The following is a 23,924-nucleotide window of genomic DNA, read 5'->3' on the forward strand; positions in this document are numbered from 1 at the left end:
AACCCTTCATGTTTGTAGCAAATGTTAGTGTACCATGATCATTAGCTGAAGGTACTGTTTTTCTGGTCTTCCAGTCATTTTTTATAATGATTATGCTTCAGTCACATAACTGTGCTGTCAGTTCAGCAAAAAGCTGGAAAACTGTCACATGACTCAAAAATTATAGATCGTTCTGTACCTTAATTTCTATAATAGTTCAAAATATGTCATGTACTTTGCTGGCATTTTAGTTTCTGAAAATGTTATATGTCAAAGCCCAAAACTTTCTCGAATGCCTACTGTACAATTACTAGTGTATGAACTCAGAAATTCCGCTGTCTTTGAATATATTCTTTGAATTTGGGGAAAAGCACAAGGATAAATTAGGTTCTTTTGATTATAACGTCAAAACATATTATAGTTTAACTAAACTGTAGAACAGTTTAGTGAATAGACTAATAGTCTATTCACTCTTTACCTCAAATTGAGCTCAGGAAATGCACTTGAATATTTCATGGATACAGATTAGCTAGATGATTATTCAGGTGCTGTGGCTTTCTGGAGGCATTTTTAGCCATAGAAACATTTATTAATACGATAAACAAACTCTGAGGAAAAACAGGACAAAAAGGGAGAAGAAAACAAATTATGAGAATGACACGTGGATCCTCCAAAAACAGCTTTGTGCAAATGTGCCTGAAGAAAAGTAGCACACAGAAGATATATGGGAAAAATCATCATTTAGAAGATGAAAGAAATAAACATTCTGGGTCAGATATGATCACTGAAGAGTCCTTTGCACTGTTTTGAGAAATACAAAGGTTTCTTGCAGTCTTCTGGTCTACTTTGAAAAGGGGTAGATACATTCTGGTGGATAAATATATATTCTGTTTTGATCTCCTTCAGTTTAGGATTGGTTTCCATGATTACTGCCAAGTAGTGGCCATTTTCAAATCCACCTTCATCTGCATTTGGTGGCGGGGGGGAAAAAGATTTGCACTTACCCTTCATTATGTGTACTTTGATAGCAGCTGGAGATGTCCACAAAGCAAAAGTGCTATATAAAAATCTTAATAGAAAATCAATAGGAAGCACAGATGACACAAATGTGCTTAGGGAGCACAGTATTTTTCTTTTGAAGGCTCGTTTGAGGTAATTGCCTATATCATTTGAGGCAGTTTGGCTAAAACCAGTCCTCTGTTGCTGTTTAACTAGGATGTTTAGCCAACCTAGACCCAGCCAGATATTACTGAGATTTAACAGTGGTAAACTTGGAAAAGCCACCAGAAAAATGTCAGTTGATAAGGCTATGGTACAATAAAGTGTTTGTGTTCCTCAGTGATGTTAATTGGGCTCCATCAGGCATGTAAATCTAAGGACAATAGTCTTTAAGCTTCGTTCATCTGAATACAAGGAAGATGAACAATTTGGTTTTGGAAGAAAGAACTGGTACTGTACACAGTAGGTTTTTTACTGGTTTGATTGCCCAGTATGAGCAAAGTGATGGGGTTTGTTTGGTTTTATTTTATATTTGAGATCCAGGAATTCTAGAGAAATGGATGTTTCAGTGCTTGGGGAGGACTTCTGTTGCAGGCTGAAGAACAGTGTCTGCAATTTTACGATAGTAAAGCTAAGAGGAGTGGGTCTATGATTTCAGCAGCTCAGTATGCAACATCTTAAACTGAGAGTGGAGGATAAACCTTTTGATTTTAAGTGATGCAAATGCCTAGAGACCTAACTGGGAATTGAAATAAGTGCATAAATAAAAGAGACAAAAAAACCCCTAAGTTAGTAAATATCCAGTTCCCCCTCCCAGATCAGGACATTGCAGTGAAAACTGATATTGTTTGTTGGCTTCTGGTTTTCAGTTCCCTTTTAGCCATTATAATTCCCTCTGTGTGTGCTTTAGTAATGATGTGTGTCAGGATTTGTTTATTTTGGATCACTGTGTCTCTGCATTTCATTTGTATCTGGCTGTTTTCTTTCTTTACTTAAACTTGAGCTTGATTTGCCTTTGTACTATTTGCTGACTAGGGAGGAAGGGAGGGAGAGCATTATTTAAACTTCAAGTAACAAAAGATAAAAGATAATGCTGATTCTTTTAGCCTCAAAGCCTTTCTAAAAAGTTACTGGAGGTTTTTTTTGTAGCTAGCACTTCACTGTTGTGACATTCAAAGTAGAACATAAGAAAACTGCCAAAAGATTTTAAAGAATACATTAATACATGTAGTCAGGAGGCTTCCATTTAGAAAAGCTACATTATTCAGAGTGAAAAGCTAATTAATTAGAACGCCCCTAGGAAACTGAATCTGCTTACATATATTAGTGAAAAAGTTAATTAATCACTGCAGAATGAGATCTGTGTCAAGACATATGTATAAGTACTAGAAAATGGTTCCCTGGGCTACAATGTGGATTTTTTTGCCTTTTTAAAGAATATTTTCTTGATGGTATTTTAGTGTTTACATCTCATTATTTCTGTTACACTTTATAGTACAACTGCCACCTTTGTCTTCCATCAACAAAGTATATAGCCAGTCATGAGAAGCAAAAAAAATGAAAGGTAGCACTAATGAAAAAGATAAAGTGTTACATATTTGCTGCTTATTGCACAGGGTTCTTGGTCATTTGAGTTGATCCTTTTCTAGTGAAGTAAAGGGGGGGAAAAGGGATCCCAAGGACCTTTCTTTATACATACTTCTCAAATTCCTATGTATGATTTAAAAGCCATTCCATCAGCAACAAAGCAACAGTGATTTTTAAATTGCTCCAAGCTAGTGTTAGTGCCAGCCATAAAAGCCACCAGCTGATTTTAATTAGATTTTACCTTTCCTCTTTTCTTAGCAATGGGATACCCATACCTTGACTGTATTGCTTCATAGTTGGTAGGGACAGTTAATCATTCCCTTTTACAAAAGAAGTAATATGCAGGAAAGAACTGATTGATATCACAAAGCTAAATAAGAATATTTAAGACCATTTTTATTAATGGTTTACAACATTAAACTCACTATGACAAGATTACAGCCGTTTATAAAAGAGAGTTAAGCTTTTATATGCTGATGTTGAACTGAATAGAGAGAATTTAATGTCAATCAGCAGGGGTCTACCTTCTTTGAAAGTCACATTAAGATTCAAGTCAACAGACAGATTCTCCAATACAGTCCATTGCCTTGGATTGTATTCAGATCTGACCTGTGGTGCACATTGACATACTGTGTAACCTTCTTTAGGATAAATTTGTGTTTATATCACACAACAGATTAAACAAGGTTTAACTGAGTCCTGTGGTGATTACTCCAAACTGTCATAGAAATCAGTGGGAAAATTGGGATCTTCTTGGTTTTGTGATCAAAAATGGTGATTTTCTATCAACAGAAAATAGCTGTGTTTGATATATCAGTATGATTAGAGGGCCTTTTATAATTATAATGCTGATCTGACTAATTTTCTGGAAATCTTATTCATTATCACATGCTTTTTTACACAGTTACAGCTAGCACAAATGGTGATGTTTAACGAGAAAGATTTTCTCAGCCTGTCTCAACTGACTTATTTTTACTATTAAATAGAAACCAGTCTATCTTGTCATTGGTAGCCAGTGAAAAAGGCACAGATTACAGCCTGTGACCTTTTTTCTGCTTTTTGATGTAGAAAGAAGGTATGAAATGTGTATTAGACTTTTTTGCTTGGTTTTAAGCTAAGTTCTAAGTTCACATAGTTTCTGCCTTGTTGTTTTTGCTAAGAAGGTCCCTGGGAACTGACAGAATTGTGACACTAGAAGCAATAACAGTGACACCTAATCGCTTGACAGCAGAGACAGCCTTGGATTTTATTTTTTTTTAATACTTATTTACTCAAACATTCAACCAGAGTACTAGGAAGGAAGGTTTAAGAACCTGGTCTTTCCACTGAGCTTCCCATGACGCATGTTGGGACTCTGAATAAGTTGTAAGCAGAAGTACAATATCATGCTTGACATTCTTGATCCTGTTACAAGAAAGAAGAAGCATTCCCTTAATAATTTTATACCACTTTTATACATGAGAAACATGGAAAGTAGTTCTCAGATTGCATTTCTGCATGGAAGAGCACAGCAGAGAGATTAATATGGTGGGGAAGGAGCTGGTAGCAGTTTAGTTGGAATTAAAGTTCACCCAGTGGAGCGGCATGATGCTTTTTTCTGTGTCCTCACTCAGTTTCTATCGCATAGGAGTTTGCTCTGAGTGTAGTGCTCTATCCTAAATTATTAAGTCTACAGATATGTTTTTACAGACCAAGGTTATGTTAGATGCTGGGCACCAGAAGACTGAGTTGTTGGCTTTACTGGTTTTGGCTGGGGTAGAATGCTGGTGTGGTGCTATGTTTTGGGTTTGTGACCAAAACAGTGTGGATGCAACAGGGATGTTTTAGCTATTGCTGAGCAGTGCTTACACAGAGCCAAGGCTCTTTCTGATTCTCACACTGCCCCACCAGCAAGTAGGCTGGGGGTGCCCAAGGAATTGGGAGGGGGCCCCAACTGACCAAAGGGATGTCCCATACTGTATGATGTCATACTCATAAAAGTTGGAGGAAGAAGGAGGAAGGGGGATGTTTGGAGTGATGGCATTTGTCTTCACAAATAACTGTTATGGGTGACGGACCCCTGCTTTCCTGGAAATGACTGAACATCTGCCATGAATTCCTCATTTTGCTTTGCTTACACATGCAGATTTTGCTTTACACATTAAACTGATTTCATTTCAACACACAAGTTTCTGCACCATTACTCTTCTGTTTCTCTCTCCCTTTCCACTGCGGGGGTAGTAAGTGAGCGAATGTGTGGGACTTAGCTGCCTATCAGTGGTAAGCCACAACATTGGTTTAAAAGATTTTACTGTCTGGTCTGACAGGGGGTTGAGATCAGGCTCAGAGAAAGGTGATTGAAGATGTTTTTTTCATGGATCAAGCAGGGGACTTCACCATTTCAGATGAAAGAGTAAATAACTGTTGGAATCATTAACAACAACTCTGCCCGCCTTGATTATTATACCCTTCTGCATGTGACATCCTTCCTTCCTGAAGATGATGTGGACCAAAATTTTCCCTCTCCCAACCTGCTTTTGTCACCGGGCAATTTAATGATGTGGAAGAGCAACATTGCCATGTTCAGTGTCAGTGTTACGGCACGATACAAAGCTGTTGTGCTTTGTCTCCTGCACTCCTTTCACCAGCTTTCACTCTCAGATACATTTGATCTAATTGTACTGCTTATTTTCCAACTGCTTCTCAAATGACCTCTTGTTAGGACTATTTAATACTAATGTGTCTTCCTGTGTCGTGTAAACTTTTTTTAAAACTAGAATGTTAATGAGCAGAACAGCGCAGCTGTATGATAAAGCTTTCATTAGAGGATTCCTTAATAGAACCCACTTCCAGTCCTTGATTGCATAATCAACAGCTAATGAAATTGTCTTGGTAACAAGAGCTACGGTGTATTACATCCTCTCCCGAGACTAAGTGGAAAGACAATTGTACCAGCCTGAGAGGTCTATTGATTGTTCACAGTTTGAATTTGATTGCCCTTACGGGGAACTAAACAAGAGATCATCTTCAGCTCTGCTAAATGGATTTTGTTTCCACTGAAAGTTACTGGTTCACTTTCGTACAAGGCGTTCAGGGGGCAATAAACACAAGGAGCATAATCTCATTACAGATTTCCTGAGTCTGCAAGTTTGAAAGCACCGATCACTGTAAAACAAATGACAGCTGCTTAGTTCAGGTCCTCTGGGATGTGTCTGTGTGTTTAAACTAGGTGGGAGCTCTGAAGGGACACCCCAGCCAATACGTATTTCTTGTCTTGTTGCAGGAGGGAATCCCAAAGGAAAGTTCGCTCTGGGACTGGTTCAGAATGAGTGGAAGGTTTATGTTAAAAGGCCTTTAGATCGGGAAGAACAAGATGTTTATTACCTGAACATCACTGCCACGGATGGCCTCTTTGTAACCCAAGCTGCTGTGGAAGTGACCGTTGCTGATGTTAATGATAATAATCCAGTTTGTGAACAGGTGAGTTAGCAACACGCACTGCAATCAATTGTGTTGAAAGTGGTGGTTTCCCTGTGGGTGTCCCTGCTATTTACAGGTATTCACAGAGGATGCCCATTTTCATCCTTAAGGTCTTAGTTGGAGAATCTGTAGTGATATGGGAGAGGAGAAGGATAAAGCAGTCCTGTGAAGCCAAGACTGAAGGATAATGGTCTAGTAAAGCTAGAAAAGGAGTCTTGTCCACAGCAGCTTTAGTTGGCTTTAGAAAAAATAAAGCATTGTGAAGTGTCACTGGGCAGCCACTCCTCCCCTGCAGAAAAAATGTGCTTTCCCTTCACAACCTATGTAGCAATGTCTTCAATCTAGTTTAACTCCAGTCTTCCTGAACATGGCAGATGCCAGAGACCCAGTGAAAAAAACAGAAGACTGTAGCTTGCTCTTATGTTCTCAGGCATGCATACAGTGTGGCCTGACCACAGATTTCACAGTGCTTCCTGTCTCTTATTCTGTGAAAAGGCAATGTGGGAAACTGATATTACTGCAATAGAAAGGTCCATGTGGAAGAAAAGACACAATCAAACCCAGAGTTCCTTAATGGTACCACTCACAGAATCTTTATATATATATATGTGTGTGTGTGTGTGTGTGCGCGTGTGTGTGCATATAGTCCTATAATTCTCATCATTACATTATCCTTGATGGACCTCTGGGAATTCCATCTGTGTCTCCCTCAAACATTGCTGGATGAGGCAATAAAAACAGTTGTCTTCATTAGCAGACTCATCAAAGTTTCCATTGCATGGTGTTGATGAAACAAACAGAAGACAGAAAATGAGACTGCGTGTAACACCTCAGATGAGCCTTATTAAGAGTCATAATTTGGCATTGGTTTTGTGACACCTCAAAGTTTAACAGTGATTTGAATTCATAGGAATGTGCTAAGTAAACGGGAAATTGTTTCCTATATAGAAAGGTGGACTACAGAGAATTTAAAGAAGGATTGTGCAAAGACCATAAAATACTGTTACAGCATAGGTTACATTTCTGTTTTTGTCTCTAGGTTGCATACACAGCACTGTTTCCTGAAGACATTCCATCAAATAAAGTCATCCTTAAAATCATTGCTAAAGATGCTGACATTGGGTCCAATGGTGAAATTCGCTATTCTCTCTATGGTGCTGGGAACAACAAATTTTTCTTAGATCCAGAAAATGGTAAGATGACAACTGAATTTTTTTGAATAGCCTTCTTAATCCCGTAACATCAGTGGGTACTAGTTTCCTTAACTAATGTTAGGTTACACTTGGTTATCAGCCAGTTGTTCCAGTTATGGCAGGCTTGGATGACCACTTCTGAAGTGGTGGTGGAAAGAGGGAGAAAGAGGGGCATCTGTGTTGGCCAGGTTGAATGTTATAATCAAAACTGCGGATAACAACCCTTTTGATTCCCTGTGAGAGCTCAATTTAGGTCAGAATCACAGAATCATAGAATAGTTTGGGTTGGATGAGACCATCTCCCCCTGCAGTAAACAGGGACATGTTTATCTAGATCAGGTTGCTCAGAGCCCTGTCCATCCTGACCTTGAATGTTTCCAAGGATGGGACATCTACCAACTCTTTGGGCAATCTGCTCCAGTGCTTCACTACCCTCATCATAAAAAATTTCTTCCTTATATCTAGTCTGAATCTACACTCTTTAGTTTAAAACTACTACCCCTTGTCCTCTTGCAATAGGAGCTACTAAGAAGTCTGTCCCCACCTAATAAACCCACAAGTACTGAAAGATCACATAAGTTCTCTCTAGAGCCTTCTCTTCTCCAGGCTGAACAACCTGAACCGTCTCAGCCTGTCCTCACAGGAGAGTTGTTCCATCCCTCTGATCATTTTTATGATCCTCCTCTGGACGCGCTCCAACAGGCCCATGTCTTTCCTGTGCTGAAGACTCCAGAACTAGACATAGTACTCCAAGTGGAGTCTCACCAGACCAGAGTAGAGGGTCAGGTTTACATCTGTCAGACTTCTGGTCACGCTTCTGTTGATGCAGCCCAGGATACAGTTGGCCTTCTGGGCTGCAAGCACACATTGCCAGCTAATGTCCAAATTTTTACGCACCAGTACCCCCAAGTCCTTCTCCTCAGGGTTGCCCTCAATCCCTTCATCACCCAGCATGTTTTGATACCAAGGGTTGCACTGACCCATGTGCAGGACCTTACACTTGGCCTTACTGAACCTCTTGAGTTTCAAGGGGCCTACTTGTCAAGCTTGTCCAGGTCACTCTGAATGGCATCATGTCCCTTAGGCCTGTCAACTGCACCACTCTGCTTGGTGTCGTCTGCAAACTTTCTGAGGATCCACTTGATCCCACTGTCCATGTCACTGATGAAGATATTAAACAGTGCTAGTCCCAGTATGGACCCCTGAGGGACACCACGTCACCAGTCTCCATCTGGACATTGAGCTGTTGACCACTACCATCCAACCAATTGAATGCAACCATCCAACCAATTCCTCATCCACCAAACAGCCCATCCATCAAATCCATCTCTCTCCAGTTTAAACAGAAGGATGTTATGGGAGACCATGTCAAAAGCCTTACAGAAGTTCAGATAGACAACATACGTAGCTCTTCCTTTGTCCACCAGTGTACTCACTTTATTATAGAGGACCACACATTGGTCAGGCAAGACTTGTCCTTGGTGACGCCATGCTAGCTGTCTTGAATAACCTCCCAGTCCTCCATGGGCCTGTCCTGGAGTCTTTTGAGTACAGAAGAGGGGAAGATGCTGACATGGTCGTCCTTCATCTTTGGACTTCACTTCTTCTACCTTGGTCTAGATATATTGGTATTTAGACCCTTTAAAAAGACATTCCTTTTATACAGAGATTTTGGGAGAGAAAGGATATCAGTAATGAATTTGTGGGCACAGTAGAATGCTACAGAGGTCTTGTACATTTGGCAGTTGGTCTGGAAAAAGATACTGATCTCTGCTAAGAGCTAGATTTTATGGTTGTTATGAAGTAAAGCTAACTAAAATCATTTTTCCATAAATAAAAATCCCATCCCTCTGTTATTCTTAGGAGTTTGGTTTCAATAATGACTAAGTCCTTTTCTGTGCAATGCCTCCTCTGCCTGTGTTGCGGAGGCTTTCAAAATAAACAGACAATAATTAAGATTTATTTTGATACAATCGATTGGCATTCCAGCATTCACAAATGGCAGATCCAAATGTCTGTGAGAGGAAAAAACTACTACTGAAAAAAACTTCTAGGATTTAACAACAATCCAAAACACTTGGTCACTCACCTAAAAAATGAGGGCTCTCAACCTCAAGGGATTCCTTTGGATGGCATTCTGACCCAAGGAGAGATCTCAACTGCAGTGTGCTGCTCCAAGGGGGATTAGCTCAAAATGACTCCCTCAGGGGACTCCATTTATACTGGACCCAAATCTGATCAGTGGTCATTATCAGCCCTTCTTGGCTGAGGGCCCCAGTTACCATAGAACCCTGAGAACAAAGGCATGGAAAAGAGAAATCAACAGCCACTATATTTTAACAGCCAGGAAGCCCCATCTTGACTGGGGTGGATGAACCTGCCACAGCCTGACTTAACAGGAGGCAGCACCCACTATTGCCATAGCGTTACTGATGGAAGAGGAGGTGTTTGGAGATCTGTGCAGTATGTGGAAGTATTGCCATCTTCTAGAACAAATCTTGTATTTAACTGCAAATTGACACCCTTTACAAAATTAACCCAAAACTTATCTTCAGAGCAGTAGTGGATGTTTGCTGATGTGGCAATGTTTGGCAGTTGTTTAGCTGTGCAGTGGCAAACGGATCATGGGTAAAGCTCTCACAGTCTGAATAAGCTGGCTTTTGTGGCTGTTAATGTTTATTGTGATACCTGTCTCTGTACAAGAATAAGAAGTTTGTTTCAAACTAGATGCCAGAGACGTCTACAGGAATTCAGAACTAGTTAGAGATTGCTTTGTGAGGAGGAGAGGGGGATGTTGTTATTTTTGAATAGTAGCATTAGAAAACTTTAGAGTTCATTGTGGCTACTATCATCAGATTCAGGATGTGTTTCTAGCTCTATGAGTCTATAAATCTTGAGAGTAACAGAAACACAGACTTGGAAGTACACGGTAGTGTTCATGTGGGTGAAGATGTAGGCTGTTGAAGGCCACAGTGAGTGGCTTGTCCTCCTTGCACTCATATTGGCAGCTCACTTCGTTGTGTAAAGAGGAGTGAGAAGTGACACCGCTGTGAGTGACACTGCTGTGAGTTTTTAGTCCATTCATTGGTATAAGCAAGATTGATTTCTTTTTCTCATTCCTATTCCTGAGAAATATATGTTTTTGAGATACACTATCTAGAATTCCTGATGTTGCTACAGTAGTAATGATGGCTGCTGCTTTTAATCAATTTTAGGTGAGCTGAAATCCTTGGCCCCTCTTGACCGAGAGAAAATCCCTGCGTACAACTTGGTTGCCCGAGCCACAGATGGTGGTGGCAGGTTTTGCCAATCAGAAATCCATCTTATTTTAGAGGATGTTAATGATAATCCACCAGTGTTTTCATCTGATCACTACACTGCATGTGTCTATGAAAATACAGCCACTAAAGCTTTGTTAACGAGAGTCCAAGCCACTGATCCTGATGTTGGTGAGTAACGCTGCAAACAGTAATTCATTTTCAGGCAAACTCTGTGAGTTGATGGAAGTGTTATACAGATCAATTTTTCTGTTGCTGTTTTTCCTCATTCTTTACGCCTTTTTCTTCTGAATCCTCCTTATTTTTCTCTCTTCTGTTTCTTTACAGCAAAATTTTCGTGGCTGAGCTTGACATAATGGTGTTACAAACAGAAAAGTACTGTGGCAGCCACAGAAGCATGTAGTCTTTTATTGTCTTGATCGGTGATAACTATATTTCAGGGTCGATTATAGTTTTGGGGCTGAATTCCAACTTTCTTCCTCCAGTGGTCTCATCTCTTTCCTTGAGCCATGATTTTGAATAACCTTGCTTCTATTTATGCAAATAATATAGTTATATGCCGTAGGGACATATACCTGATTAATCACAGCTTTTCTAGAGTTTTATATTGCTGTAACTCCCATTTGTTCCAGCTGGTTACCTGAGCATAAAACTATTGTTGTACACTGTGAATGTACATTATGAATGTTCGGGTTATTTAGCTGTGCATTCTTTTAAAGTGTAATAGTTTATTATATGAGTACCTTAAATTTGAAATCTGGGCCCAATTATAAATATTTAAAGGGGGTTTTTTTGCATAACACGGTGGTAAAACCAACCAAATACCTCTGGTTTTTGGTTGTTTTTTTTTTTTTTTAGCTCATTCACTTCATTTGGAATAAAGAAGTCCCATAGTTTTGGTTTTTTTCCTGTGGTTTTGGAGATGTTTTGTAAAAACTGTGGCCTGAGTAGCTTCACATAAAAATCAGACCTTTCATTGAATGAAAAATATTTTATGTTAAAGTCTTTTTTTTAACTACAGTATATGCTGGAAGTTGAGTTATTCCTAAGACTGATAATGTAACTATACAGGAATCAGTAAAGGTAACAAACATTCATGTATCTATGAAGACCTACATTATACACCTTGGTTGAAAAATCACAATTAATACTATGATACTCTCCTGCAGTGAAAAGCCAATTACTGGTAGTAAACAATGGAACAGTCTGAAGATCCAGTGTTGTTGTTTTCTGCTGGTTTAATTACCATTTTTCTTATAGGTGAGCTGACATTCAAGGAGAGAGTGGAGACAGAAATAATTAGAATAAAAAGTTGCCAATAAAAGTTCTTGCTAGCACCAACTTTATATAATACGATGGTTAGCAATGAAAAAAAAAAAAAAAAGACAAAACCATGAGCGAATTGCTACATCTTCCTACTGAAACTACACATTAAAGGGTGGGATGCATGTGATGAATGAGAAGGGGCTATGTACTTCCTCAGTGATTAAACCTGACAATCCAACAAGACACTGTATCATATGAAAGTGACCCTGGTCTCTAAAATCGGACTTTTTTAATTCATTACTGTTCTGTTAATCCATCCTAAAATCTCTGATTCCCTATTGCTGTATAATGAATGAGTTCAGGTAGCGTAATGATCCCATCACAGAGAAAAATGTATTACTGATATTCCTGATGGGCTATGATATTCTTGTAAGGTTTTGTGGAGCGTTATCCTGAAAACATTAGTGGAGCCAGTAATCATCATACAAATCAATTTTTAACATTCAGGAAACACCTTACAATCATTCTTGGAATTTACCCATTCTTCTGCTTTGGACTTTGAAGAAATATGTACTGTAAGGATAGGAGTATCAGTATAAACATCACTGAGATAAAGCTTGAGAGAAATCAATTTGTGGTCTGCAACTAAACACAATTTAACATAAAAATGAAAATATTGTAGTCAGACACTGTTGGATAATTAAGAAAATTTCCACTTAACAGGAAAATAATGTTATAGTCTGCCTTGCATCTGATATCTTTTGAAGTTCCTAAACTCATAATATCATGGGAAATTTCAGGACTGAAACATAAATTGTTGTTTAATATAGTTGTAATTTGGATACATGCTTAGAAACTAGCTGTACCAGCTGGACACACTGAAGCAGAGATCTGATTTTTTTTTGACAGTGTTCAACAGAAGAAAATGGCTGTAACTGTTTAACTCTAGTAACAAGCAAGTTAATTTTACATAACCTCTCCATGTAGCTAGGTATCTTAAATTAAATGATCACCTGAAGGAGAGAGAATATACATACATCCCTATGCTTAGACATATTAGTGACTTTAATATAAAACAGTTCCTTCTCCCATCCTGCTTTCATTGGAAATTCCTAATATTTTCACAAGATAATATTTCCTACTAACTTACAACCATCAGGTTTGGAAATGTGCAAGCTTAAGAAATGAAAGAGAAATGCTGGTTTTACAGTTTTTTTAGAGAAGTTCACAGGGAGCAGTGGATTTTCCACCTCCCACTGTCTTCAAATCAAAGTGCAAAATTACTCCATTCTGTTCAAATTAAGGCACAAGAAGAATTGGAGTGAATGCTGAGGTGTAATTATCTGAGCAAACCCATCAGACAACTACAATATCAGCCTGTTTCAGAGAAATTAGGGTCGTGCTAGAGCAGCAACACTGAGAAAACCTATATGGGTCTTTGTGGCAAGCGGGACTTTACAAAATTTATAAACTTCAAAATAAACTTGGAGCCCAAACCTGAGCTGCAGGTGTATACTCGTTTCCAGTGCTGCTCACGTTTTCTGCATGCATACAGTGTTGCAGCCTTGCTCACAGAATACAGGAATGACTGACAGCGTGGTCCAAGCTCAGTGGTACTTTAACTGACAAATAAATCCTGGCTCACTTGCAGGTGCTTTGCATTGCGAATGATGTCCATACTTAGGCCTGTTTCTCTGATGATTCGTGGTTTTGCCTACTGAAGGCAGAAGCACTTACTGTGCTAAATATGAACAGTGTGTCATCTGTCCTTCTTCAGTCCTCTTCATCACCACCGGGGCATCGGCAGGTCCACACCTTCCACGTTTGTGGTCAGTTACTGACCTATTGATTTTTTTTCTGGGTTTGTGATGAATATGTGGTTCTAAATTTTCTCAAATTGGAATGACCTTGTCAGCCAGCCCTGTCTTGCCTGCCACTGCTGGCCTCTGCATTATCCTATGGTTAAAACCATGGCTGGTACCCACTCGTGCAGGACTTCCCCCAGCCCCTGCACAACCGCACAGTATAGGTTGTCTTGGAGCCAGCACCTTGTATTGCATGCAGCCAATGTGTAGGAAAATAAAGGCATGTAAGCAGACAAAAAATTGGCAGTAGTGGCCGTTATTTGGTTGCAAAGAGTTCCCTGAAGTGCACAGACCTCCCTGCTCTGTCCTCAGCTGTCCCTCACCCCCACACTACTTCTCCAGCCCCAGGGCCCATAGAGGTACATTGCACAGGAGGTGTGGTGACATGCACCCTGCAAGGAGCCAGCTGGTGCCCAGGCTATAATCTGGAGAGCCAAATCCAGGGGTTTCTCAGAGACATAATGCAGATGGATCTGATTCTTCCATGAATAGCAGTTACACCTCAAACAGCAAAGGCCTGCACCCACTCACATGCCCAGCCAGGCAGTCCTGCTTTGCCAGCTTCCCTATTCTTTGACATAGTTTTGTCCACACCTTGCATTTTTCACAGTTCACAGTCCACTTCCCAGCAGGAATGACCCTGTGTTCCCCTGCCCCATTTTTGCAGTGTGTGCAAATAGCAAATTAATCAGGAATCGCTGTGGGCTGAAGATGAGGACCACAGGGTTGTGCATGGTGACAAGTCAGAGGTGAAGCACTTTGGATGGCCTTGCTAGAAATGTGTCTTCTAACCTTGTGGATACAGAGGTGTCGTGCTGCAGGGTTCGCACAGTCACAGAATAGTTGAGGTTGGAGTTGCATGGAACCTCTGGACGATCATCTTGTCCAACCACACTGCTCGAGCAGGGCCACCTACAGCAGGTTGTCTAGGACTCTGTCCAGATGGCTTTTGGATATCTCCACGGATGGATATTCCCTGAGGGTTGTGCAGTGTGGACACCGGGAGTAACCAGAGACCTGCACTGTAGATACAGAGAAGCATACCATCCTCAGCATGACCTGGCTGAGCAGTGCAGACAGGCAGCAAACCCACACTGATGGCCTCTCTGACTGCCGGTTCTTCCCAAGCCGGACATAATTCAAAGATGAAGGATTAATGGCAGGTTGAGATATTGCAGAAAGTATAGTTTAGGGAAATACTCTCCCATATCTAATAGCAGATTTAATAGCATGGAGTAATGCAACCTAGAAAAATAATAAGCAGTGTGCTTCTTTTTTCAAAGCATTTTCTCACTTTTGTGCATAGGATGCCCAGAATTACAGATGTGTCCCAGCTTCTGCAGGGCTCTCAGCCTGACAGCAGAATGCAGAACAGTCTGAGGTTTATTTGTCAGTTCCAAAAAAACCACCCAGCTAGTTTGGAGGTGAAGAGATTTGAATGAAGACCCTGGTTTTCTGTTCTTTGTTCTCTGTATTTGAAGCTTGGGTACTTAGGTAGATGTGAAATGGGTGAAATGGATGAAAAGGAAAAAAATGGGTGTTCAAAGCTTAATTCAGGGAGCCAGGCTAAGACTTGAGGCTCTCCCATATAGATTATATATATACAGCCAGGTTATACAGGTTAATTGTGGTTGATTTCGATTGTGTTTTTTAAAGAGTTGTGTAGAGTTAAATATTACTTGGGCCAAGATTTACATGAGAAGGATTCTGTAGTGGTCTGATTAGTACATTTGTGTTTCATGTGGAGAGTTTAAATCAATGAGTCTGGTTCTTGGTGTGGGGAATTATTCACCCCATCACATAAAGTGGAAGAGCTGTGGCAGAAGGGACTCAGCCCTTCTGGGGAAGCCATTTGACCTTCTCGCTATGAGACAGCTATGCCCTCACCCTGACCTTCTCCACCAAGAAGTACAGGGGAGCAAACTGTGGCCCAACATCTGCCTAGTGAGCAGCTGGGGAACCTGGCAAAATGGGGGAAGGAGTGCCATTTTCTCTCAGCTTCTGATGGAGTTTTATCTTCGATTTCAAAGAAATCTGTGGAAAAAAACTGATATTTTCCCTGCAAGGTTTGACCTCAATGATTTTGATGTTTCAATAAAGACTTGCTTTGTCAAAAAAAAAAGAAACAAACCCTTATCACATGCACTTGTAAGGCAGGTGCACAGGAAAAAAATGTCTTTTTTAGGGAAGAATGGTAATATAACTTCTTTAGGTTTCACTCAGCCCAGTCTGGAGCAACACATATCTCCAGTAGGGTGGTGAAGCATATTATATCTTATTTTTGTTCTTGAAGATACAGGACAGGGTAATGGCTTTAAATTGAAAGAGGATAGATTTAGATTAGATGTACGGAGGAAATTCTTCACTGTGAGGGTGGTGTGACACTGGCACAGGTTGCCCAGAGAAGCTGTGGCTGCCCCCTCCCTGGCAGTGTTCAAGGCCAGGTTGGACGGGTCTTTGAGCAACCTCGTCCAGAGGAAGGTGTCCCTGCCCATGGCAGGGGGGTTGGAACTAGAGGGTCTTTAAGGTCCCTTCCAACCCAAACCATTCTGTGATTCTATGATTCTGTGAATCTTGTCCTCTCCTTGTGTCAATGAGAAAAATGAAGAAACCATTAAAACAATAAAAAGAAAATACCTATCAGAAATAACAACTGAGGAACATAGTTCTTCAGAGTTTCGTAACTTGTTTGTAGAAAGTGGAATCAACATGCTGGTGAGCACAGCACAGAAAAAAAAAAAAATCTCTCCATTAGGTTATTCAGAGGGTTACCGCTTTCTAGAACACATGCATGGGATTAATGAGTACAGACTTCAGTCTTACCAGTGGTGGGCTTTGCTCTTTGAAGGAATTAGGACAACTGAGCCTGTTGTGCACATAGGTGAGACACACAGCTAGGCTTGTGAAGGTAGAGTGCTGCCAGGTGAGATTGCAGAAGTGTCAGAGAGGAGTGCAAGGCAGTCACAACTTGATTAAAGAGCAGTTTTCTGTGTTAGGTATAATAACAAGTAACAAAATAATAGAAATACTGAAATAATTGATTTTGGCATTTTCTGGCAAAGCCAGAATGCAGCAAATCTGTACTTTGCATGTTTGTTTATGTTGGGCAGGTCCCTTAAAATGGATCTAGGAACTTTTGAGACATTCAGGATCTGAAAAAGAAGAAAACAAGGATTGAAACGTGAACAAGAATAACAGAGATAACAGGACAGTACTAAAACCCAACAGCTCATAGGCAGATAACTTTGGCAATGACGCCACCACTAGCTAGATGATATTTCTGGGTAGTGCCTGCGGATTTGTAAAATAAATATTACAAGATACTTTCCAGATGATGGCTCATTCTCTTCAAAACATACATGGAGCTTTCTATATCTTTGCCCATGTCTTTGCCTCGCTGAATTTTAAAACAGACCAGGGGTTAGGGCTCTAATGCAGGATATGGAAGACCTGAATTATTGATTCCTTCTTCTGCAGCTATTCAAAGCAGCATTGCATAAGTAGGGGGTTATAGCTGAAGCAGGGGGTCCTTTCCACTGTCGCTGAAGCTGTTGTGAAAAAGGATTCAGGAATTAGGCAGAGGAAAAAACCAAAAAGACACGAGAGAGCACTGCTCTGTAGCTTGGTGGGTGATTGCATTCTGGGCTCTGTTCCCCAGGGCTTATTCCATGAAAAGTAACAGTTTGTGGCAATGTACATTTGTACTCCTTCCCAAAGTGTCTTTACAAGTAGACTTCTTGTCCGTAAGGAGAGTGGGAGGGCAATACCCCACATCCCCCAGTGGGCAGGCCAGTTCTGAGTGCACCTACAGATCCAGTGAGTTGTTCAGGAGAGAAGCTAGCTTTTGCCTTCCTAGTAAAGGCAGAAGCACTTCTAGGAGCACAGAGATACAGCACACTGGGGCCCTGAAAACTTGCCAAATAAAAAATAAGTCAGGCTTTGCGGAGTTTAGACTTACCTACTGTTAGGAGGCAAACAAACAAGGTGTTAGGGGATTATGATAGAAGGCTTAGGTTTCTGCCTAAACAAGCCCTACTTCATATTGCTTATTTTGCTTCCCATGCCTAGGTGCTCGGGAGACCTAATCCTATAAGTAGTCAGTCTACATGACCCTGTTGTTGAATCTCTCAAAGGGCCAGATTTTTAAAGCTGCAGATAGGTAGTCAGGGGAACTTAAGTCACCCAACTTGCATTAAAATAATGAGCGTATGTGTATCAAGATGACTAAAAGCTAGTCTGTGTTCAGCAAGCAGAACTCATCAAACCCATCTCATTCCCTTCTGCAACATGCAGAGGAAGAGGCCATATAGGAAGAAGTATTATGGGCGGTATGTCTTAAGTTTAGTGGGGTTTTTGACATTGTACCACATGCTATTTTTATAAGCAAGCTAAGGAAGTATGGTCTACATGAAATTGTTATCAGGTAAGTTTGTAATGTCTGTTACACTGGAGAGATAAGTTAAGAAATGTACTGGGTGTATCATTGCTCTTATTTTAATTCCTGGATGGACAAATAGCCATAGGGTCTGTATTGCTAGATGTCAGAAAGTGGAATGAGGCTGCAAGTGCCCTGGAAAGTGTCAAAATCATAGTTGTGGGATTTAACAGTTAGAAAAGTGGTATGGAAAAATACAGTGCAAGTCATCAAGATAAATGTGAAATGCTCTCTTTATATAAGAATAGGCAAGTTCACCAGTATTTTCTGGGTAATGACGGGCCAGCAGAACTGCAGAGAAGCAGCTGTATTATGGTGAATCACAGGCTGAATGTATGTTTATACTTTCATACAGGTGTGAAAAGGCAAATACTTTAATGAGATGGGCAAACAAGAGTAATGCTGGAAAACAGAAGTAGGCTTGTTCACCTGGTGTCAGCAAACCCTGCCCAATAAAGCTGTGTTGAGTTTTGGGTACAGCACTTCCAGGAAGACGTGGGCTACCTGGAGATTTACAAGAAGGGTCACAGGTCTGGAAAATGTGTGCGATGAGGATATATTAGAACAGTTGAGAGGGGGCGACAGGGAAAGGAGAACTGTGATGATAAAGTATAACAGTCTTCAGATATCAGACAAGTAGCTCTGAGGGAGGAAGTCAACCTTTGTTCCTTTTTTTCCCTCATCTTTTATTATTTTTATTCAATCTCAGCAAAAAGTCAGAACAAGATTTTTAGTTGTCAGAAAGGTGAGGCACTGGGGTGTTCTATCCAAGGAGGTTGTACAAGTTCAGGATCAAAGGATAGGCCTGTGTTTGGGGATAAATTGTATCTATCCTTTCTTTGTGCCGGAATACATTAGATGACCTCACAAGATTCTTGCTCTCTTTTTACACTGCCATTTCTGTTAATTTCTTTAATTTTTGAGATTTCCAAGGTTATTGTTAACAACATGGAGGCAAAGAACTCCAGGAGAATTATACCTCTTGCATTATGTTGACTGAATAAGCCCTATATTTAAACTGGAATATATATCATCTATGTATGTATGTGTGTCTGTATACATATGTATGCATATGTACATACATGCATGTATTTATATATATATATATCTTTCTACATGTGCATTCCATGTCCAGATCTCATCTTACCACCAAAAAAGACAACACGTGACCAACTGAAATGGAAAGCAGGGTTTTAGACACCTGTGGAAGGTATCCTACCAGTAAAAGCTTATGCCTGCCGTTTCTGTCCAGTACTTCCCGTCAATAAGGGGTCGCTTGTCTTCATCTCTCTTCTGTGGCCCTGCTCTCAGCCCGTGGTACTGTCACTCCACTGAACACTGGTGTCAGTAAAGGCCTTTAGGGTTAAGGCTATTGTTTCCCTACAGAAAAGGGAGAAAGCAGTGAAAGCCTGTCTCAGTAGTGGTGTTATGGATTGAACTTGGCCACTTTTACTGCTTAAATTGTAAAAATCACTTGAAATATCTTTCCCTATGAGGCTACGTATACTTCTACAGTTCAGCAAGGTAATTCTGGCAAGATTTTTCTCTTTCATCTCAAAATGATGGAGAATTATAAAAACTGGTTTAATATTCGTCTTCAGTCTTGTTTGCTGTTAATGAAGTTGTGGACTTTTAACGTCCAGTAGTTGGTGTTGTGATTAACGTTTGAATAATTAGGAAAGGCCATAGGTACACATCGGTGTTAATAGTCACACCGTGAAAGACAGAGGCAAGAAGCAGCACAATAATCTGATACCATGCTTGCAGATCACTGCTAAATTGATAAACAACATTTTTATACAGTTCTCTTTCTGCATAGATTTCTGTTTTACTTCTTGTTTCTTTATTTTTAATGACTGCCATTACTTTTCTTTCTGTAGGTTTTCAAAATGAAAATGAGCAAATGACAAAGTCAAGTATCATTTTCCAGAGATAAACAATAACTAGTGGGCTAGCTGTAGTTGGGCATACACATTAAATAATGAGTTCAGGGTGAAAGATGACAAGAGAACGAAGAAACACACTATGAATGATCTTTAATGTGTGTAAATTTTAGTTTGTGTGTGATGCAATTGGCAGGTAATGACTACTGCAGAAACTCAATGTCATATGGGGATTGTGCCTATTGTATTAATGCTCGGTCTTTTAATTAGTGTTGATCTGGAACAAACCATGCTGTAACTTCAGCATTTTCGATTGAGCTGCATCAGTTTTGGGCCCCTCACTGCAAGAAAGGCATTGAAGTGCTGGTGTCCAAAGAAGGGCAACGAAGCTGGTGAAGGCTCAAGAGCACAAGTCTCATGGGGAGCAGCTGAGGGAAGTGAGGTTGTTTAGGCTGGCGAAAAGGAGGCTCGTGGGAGACCTTACCGCTTTCTACAACTACCTGAAAGGAGGTTGTGGTGAGGTGGGTGTTGGTCACTTATCCCAAGTAACAAGTGATAGGATGAGAGGAAATGGCCTCAGGTTGCATCAGGGAAGGTTTAGGTTGTATATTAGGAAAAATTCCTTCACCGAAAGGGTTGTCAAGCATTGGAACAAGCTGCCCAGGGAAGTGGTTGAGCCACCCTCCCCGGAGGTATTTAAAAGACGTGTAGATGTGGTGCTTAGGGACATGGTTTAGTGGTGGACTTGGCAGTGTTAGGCTAATGGCTGGACTCGATGATCTTAAACATCCTTTCCAACGTAAATGATTCAGTGTGTTAGACAAGGAGGAATTTGTTACTCCTGAATTACAAAGAGAAGTTATTTTATTTCCCTGGTCCTATTTAAAGTAGTAATGGCATAGAAGATGTCATTACATGACATTCAGTGCATGCCCCTTTGTTTTAGTACAAAAGAAAACAAAAAAAAAACCTGAAGGATGGTATTTGAGGTACTAGACGGCTGTATGTTGTACAAGCTCTTCACACCAGAGATTTGGCAAAGGGCAGTATTCTATCATATGCTAATAAAAGTCTAAATGGAAAATATGCTTGCTTATTCCTTTATTTAAAAAATATACTGCAATCCTCTTATAGTAATTTCTGCAAAGCTTTCCATGTTGAAATAGCTTATGTTTGTGATTGGCACCTTAGAAATCTGAGAAGTTTAAGTAAGTGAATAGACACACAGTTTGCAAACATTAATCCCCCAACAGCTGTGGGCAAACAGTGTGGGAGGACTGCTCTCTTTACCAGTACAGGAACCATGGTGTTGGAGCAGTTGTTTTCTTTCCACAGAAAACATCTCCTTTATAGTCACAGCAGAAACTACCATCGCCTCTACGGCAGGGATGCCATTGACGCACACTGGTGGACACTTCTCTCTCAGCAGATGGTAGCCCCTGGACTAAAGCATTTTGGATTTAAGTAGAATAACTTCCTACTTCACCTTTGCCTCGTGCCCATTTTGTTTCCAGCCTCGGCTCAGGAAGCTGAGTGGAAACAGCTATTGATACCACAGCACAACACTTTCTTCAGAGTGCTGTTTCTGTGACAGCTTTTTATTTAATTAATTTTCCTCCCAAGATGCACACATTAAATTCCAGCCACACAAAACACCATGGGATAAGGTCAGCAGGCAGCTGAGATCTGCTTCTAGTTCTTCCATTCTGCCACTGCTGTCAAGCTGAAGGCCACCAAAGTTTTGGTGTCTCTGAGTGTCCCAGCTCAGGTCTTCTGCCCTGATCTTCTGTCTCTCCTTGCATAAAATAATGGCTTTTTCACCCATAAGAGCTTTTCCTCTAGATTCCATGGTAAAAATAAGACTGTTTTTGTAATCAGACCAGGCTGGTACGAGGTAACCCACATCTCTGAAACTTCTGTATTCCTCTCTTGTTTTCCAGGAAGGAAAAATAAAAGCACTTATCTTCAAGAAGTAACTCCTCATTTCTGCCTAAAAATCCCTTATATTAGAGTTAGCAACGAGAACACCAGTTCTGTATCTGAACTGTCTTCATTGTAGGCTCACTAGCAATCCCTTATCAAAAAAACATTATTCATTTTTTATATTTTTTATAACATTCTTAATTAATGGACACCACCTTTAGGAATTCGAATACAAGGACAGTGGTCAGATTATTGTCAATCAGATTGTATTCACTGGATGTAAACTCACTCTACATGGTGTCACCTGCAGTGAATACTATCTCTTCTCACTCCCCCTTGCAAGATATTCTTGCTGAAGTTTTGAGGTATTCCAAGACACAAGTCATGGGCAGACCATCTCCTTTCTAACTATTTATGCCTTTAAAGAATCTTCTGTCTTGTGCCCAGGTATGCTGTAATGATATCAAATAGGTGTTTTGCGTGAGAGAAAAACCCAGACCAGACTAAGGCTGTCCTGTGGAAGGTGTGTGTTAAGGTCCCTGATACAGAGGAGTATTTAATTCTATATAGAAACTGTCAGACATCAAGAAATCCCAGTAGAGAATACTAAACAGCTTTACAGTTAAAACACATGTGTAGGTTGGGTGTTCAAGTGCATGCCTTGAATCAGTCAAAGGCCCCTTTTCCAGAATCCCCAGGATCAGCTCTCATTACTACCTCGTTTATTGTTCTGCTCGGGTCTGTCCCTTTCCGTAGACTGAAATCTGGGGAGGATTTCTAGCAGAAGGAGATCTTCCCCTGCTGGAAATGTAGACACACCTTCAGCCATTTTGAACCTCCAAAACCTTCCACTTTCCAGAGGATTTTACTCCTTTTTCACTCTTGTCAGTTTGGTTGATTGTCAGCTGACAGAGCATTTGGATGCATGTGTAAAGAGGCTAAGTGAGCATGGGCTCCAGCAGGCTGTAGAGTATTCAGAGTTCAGGTGTTTCAGCACATGACAGGGTCTTTGACTGGTTTGTGGACTGAGCTCAGTTCCTTGTCTAGGACAATAGTTACCTCCTTGGCTTCCTTACTTGTTTTACTGAGGAGGGCCTCTGTATTTTTCACATTTGAGATGCCACAGTGAATAGAGAGGTGATTACAAAAACCCAAACTGGTTCATTGCAATATCGCCATTTAAAATTTTCCTTACTTTAAAGACATTTGAATGATTCAAATACACTCTGGTGTCTCAAACACTGCATAAAAACTTTTTCCCTGAAGAGGCTACCTAGTGCTCTCCAAGAAGGGTCTGGGACTTTGTAATTGCTCTAGTTTTTGTGTGTGTGATTGAAGAGTCTCCCAGCTCCCCCTTGTGTGGATGCTCTACTCCTGCTACGTCAAGCAGAAAACAGCTGTGATTTGTGCTGCTTTTGATCAGACATTTCTACAGTACTTTGCTGCTGGAAAGCAGAATAATACTGTCACAGATTTTAAATTAACAAAATATGCCTAGAAGGGATTGGTAACTCTTGTTCATCTGATTAATGTCAGGCTTGTAAAGTCTGTTCTCAAACAAGAAGGGCAGCAAATGCTCAAGTGAGAGATGTTAAAAACAGACTCTTCATTTTAGTGGATCTTTGCGTTTTAGTTATAATCTCTTAGTGAAGCACCCAGGATCAAAAAAAAAAAAAAAATCAGCATCAAGGTAGTTGAATTAGGTTGTATCTGTGTTCACTTTTAATTAGATTTGAAATGGCTATCCCACTATCCTACTGTAGTGCAGCAAGCAGTACCTTCCCCTCAGGCCCTACACTGACAACAACCTTAGCATTGATCTGCATATTTAACAGCTGGGTGGACAAGTGTTATGTATTGGGAAATACAGGCAGGATTTGAAAAACACAGGATATCTTTCATACAACTCAATTTTTGCTTTCAAACTGGGGAAGTGGGAGACCTTCCTTTCTAAAATGTCTGTATTCTGGCAGGAACTCTGATGCAGCTTTTGTCTAACAAGATAATATTTTGCTGCTCAACAGTGGAATCAAGGCAGTACTGGTAGCAAGTACATT

The 23,924-nt window shown here is 40.4% G+C and overlaps 1 protein-coding gene across 12 annotated transcripts in view; it reads left to right on the forward strand.

The window, feature by feature from the left end:
* The window catches only part of FAT3 (FAT atypical cadherin 3), a 409,192-nt gene that overhangs the window by 333,518 nt on the left and 51,750 nt on the right, over positions 1-23,924 (forward strand). For all 12 annotated transcript variants that reach the window (XM_026843787.1, XM_026842179.1, XM_026845464.1 and 9 more), the window contains 3 exons: positions 5,828-6,024; positions 7,064-7,217; positions 10,433-10,666. In XM_026843787.1, coding sequence (XP_026699588.1) covers positions 5,828-6,024; positions 7,064-7,217; positions 10,433-10,666 — 585 coding nt within the window. The remainder of the gene's footprint in view (positions 1-5,827; positions 6,025-7,063; positions 7,218-10,432; positions 10,667-23,924) is intronic.

Source organism: Athene cunicularia (assembly GCF_003259725.1).
Source record: "Athene cunicularia isolate RWA chromosome 1 unlocalized genomic scaffold, athCun1 chr1_part1, whole genome shotgun sequence".
Taxonomy (NCBI): domain Eukaryota; kingdom Metazoa; phylum Chordata; class Aves; order Strigiformes; family Strigidae; genus Athene; species Athene cunicularia.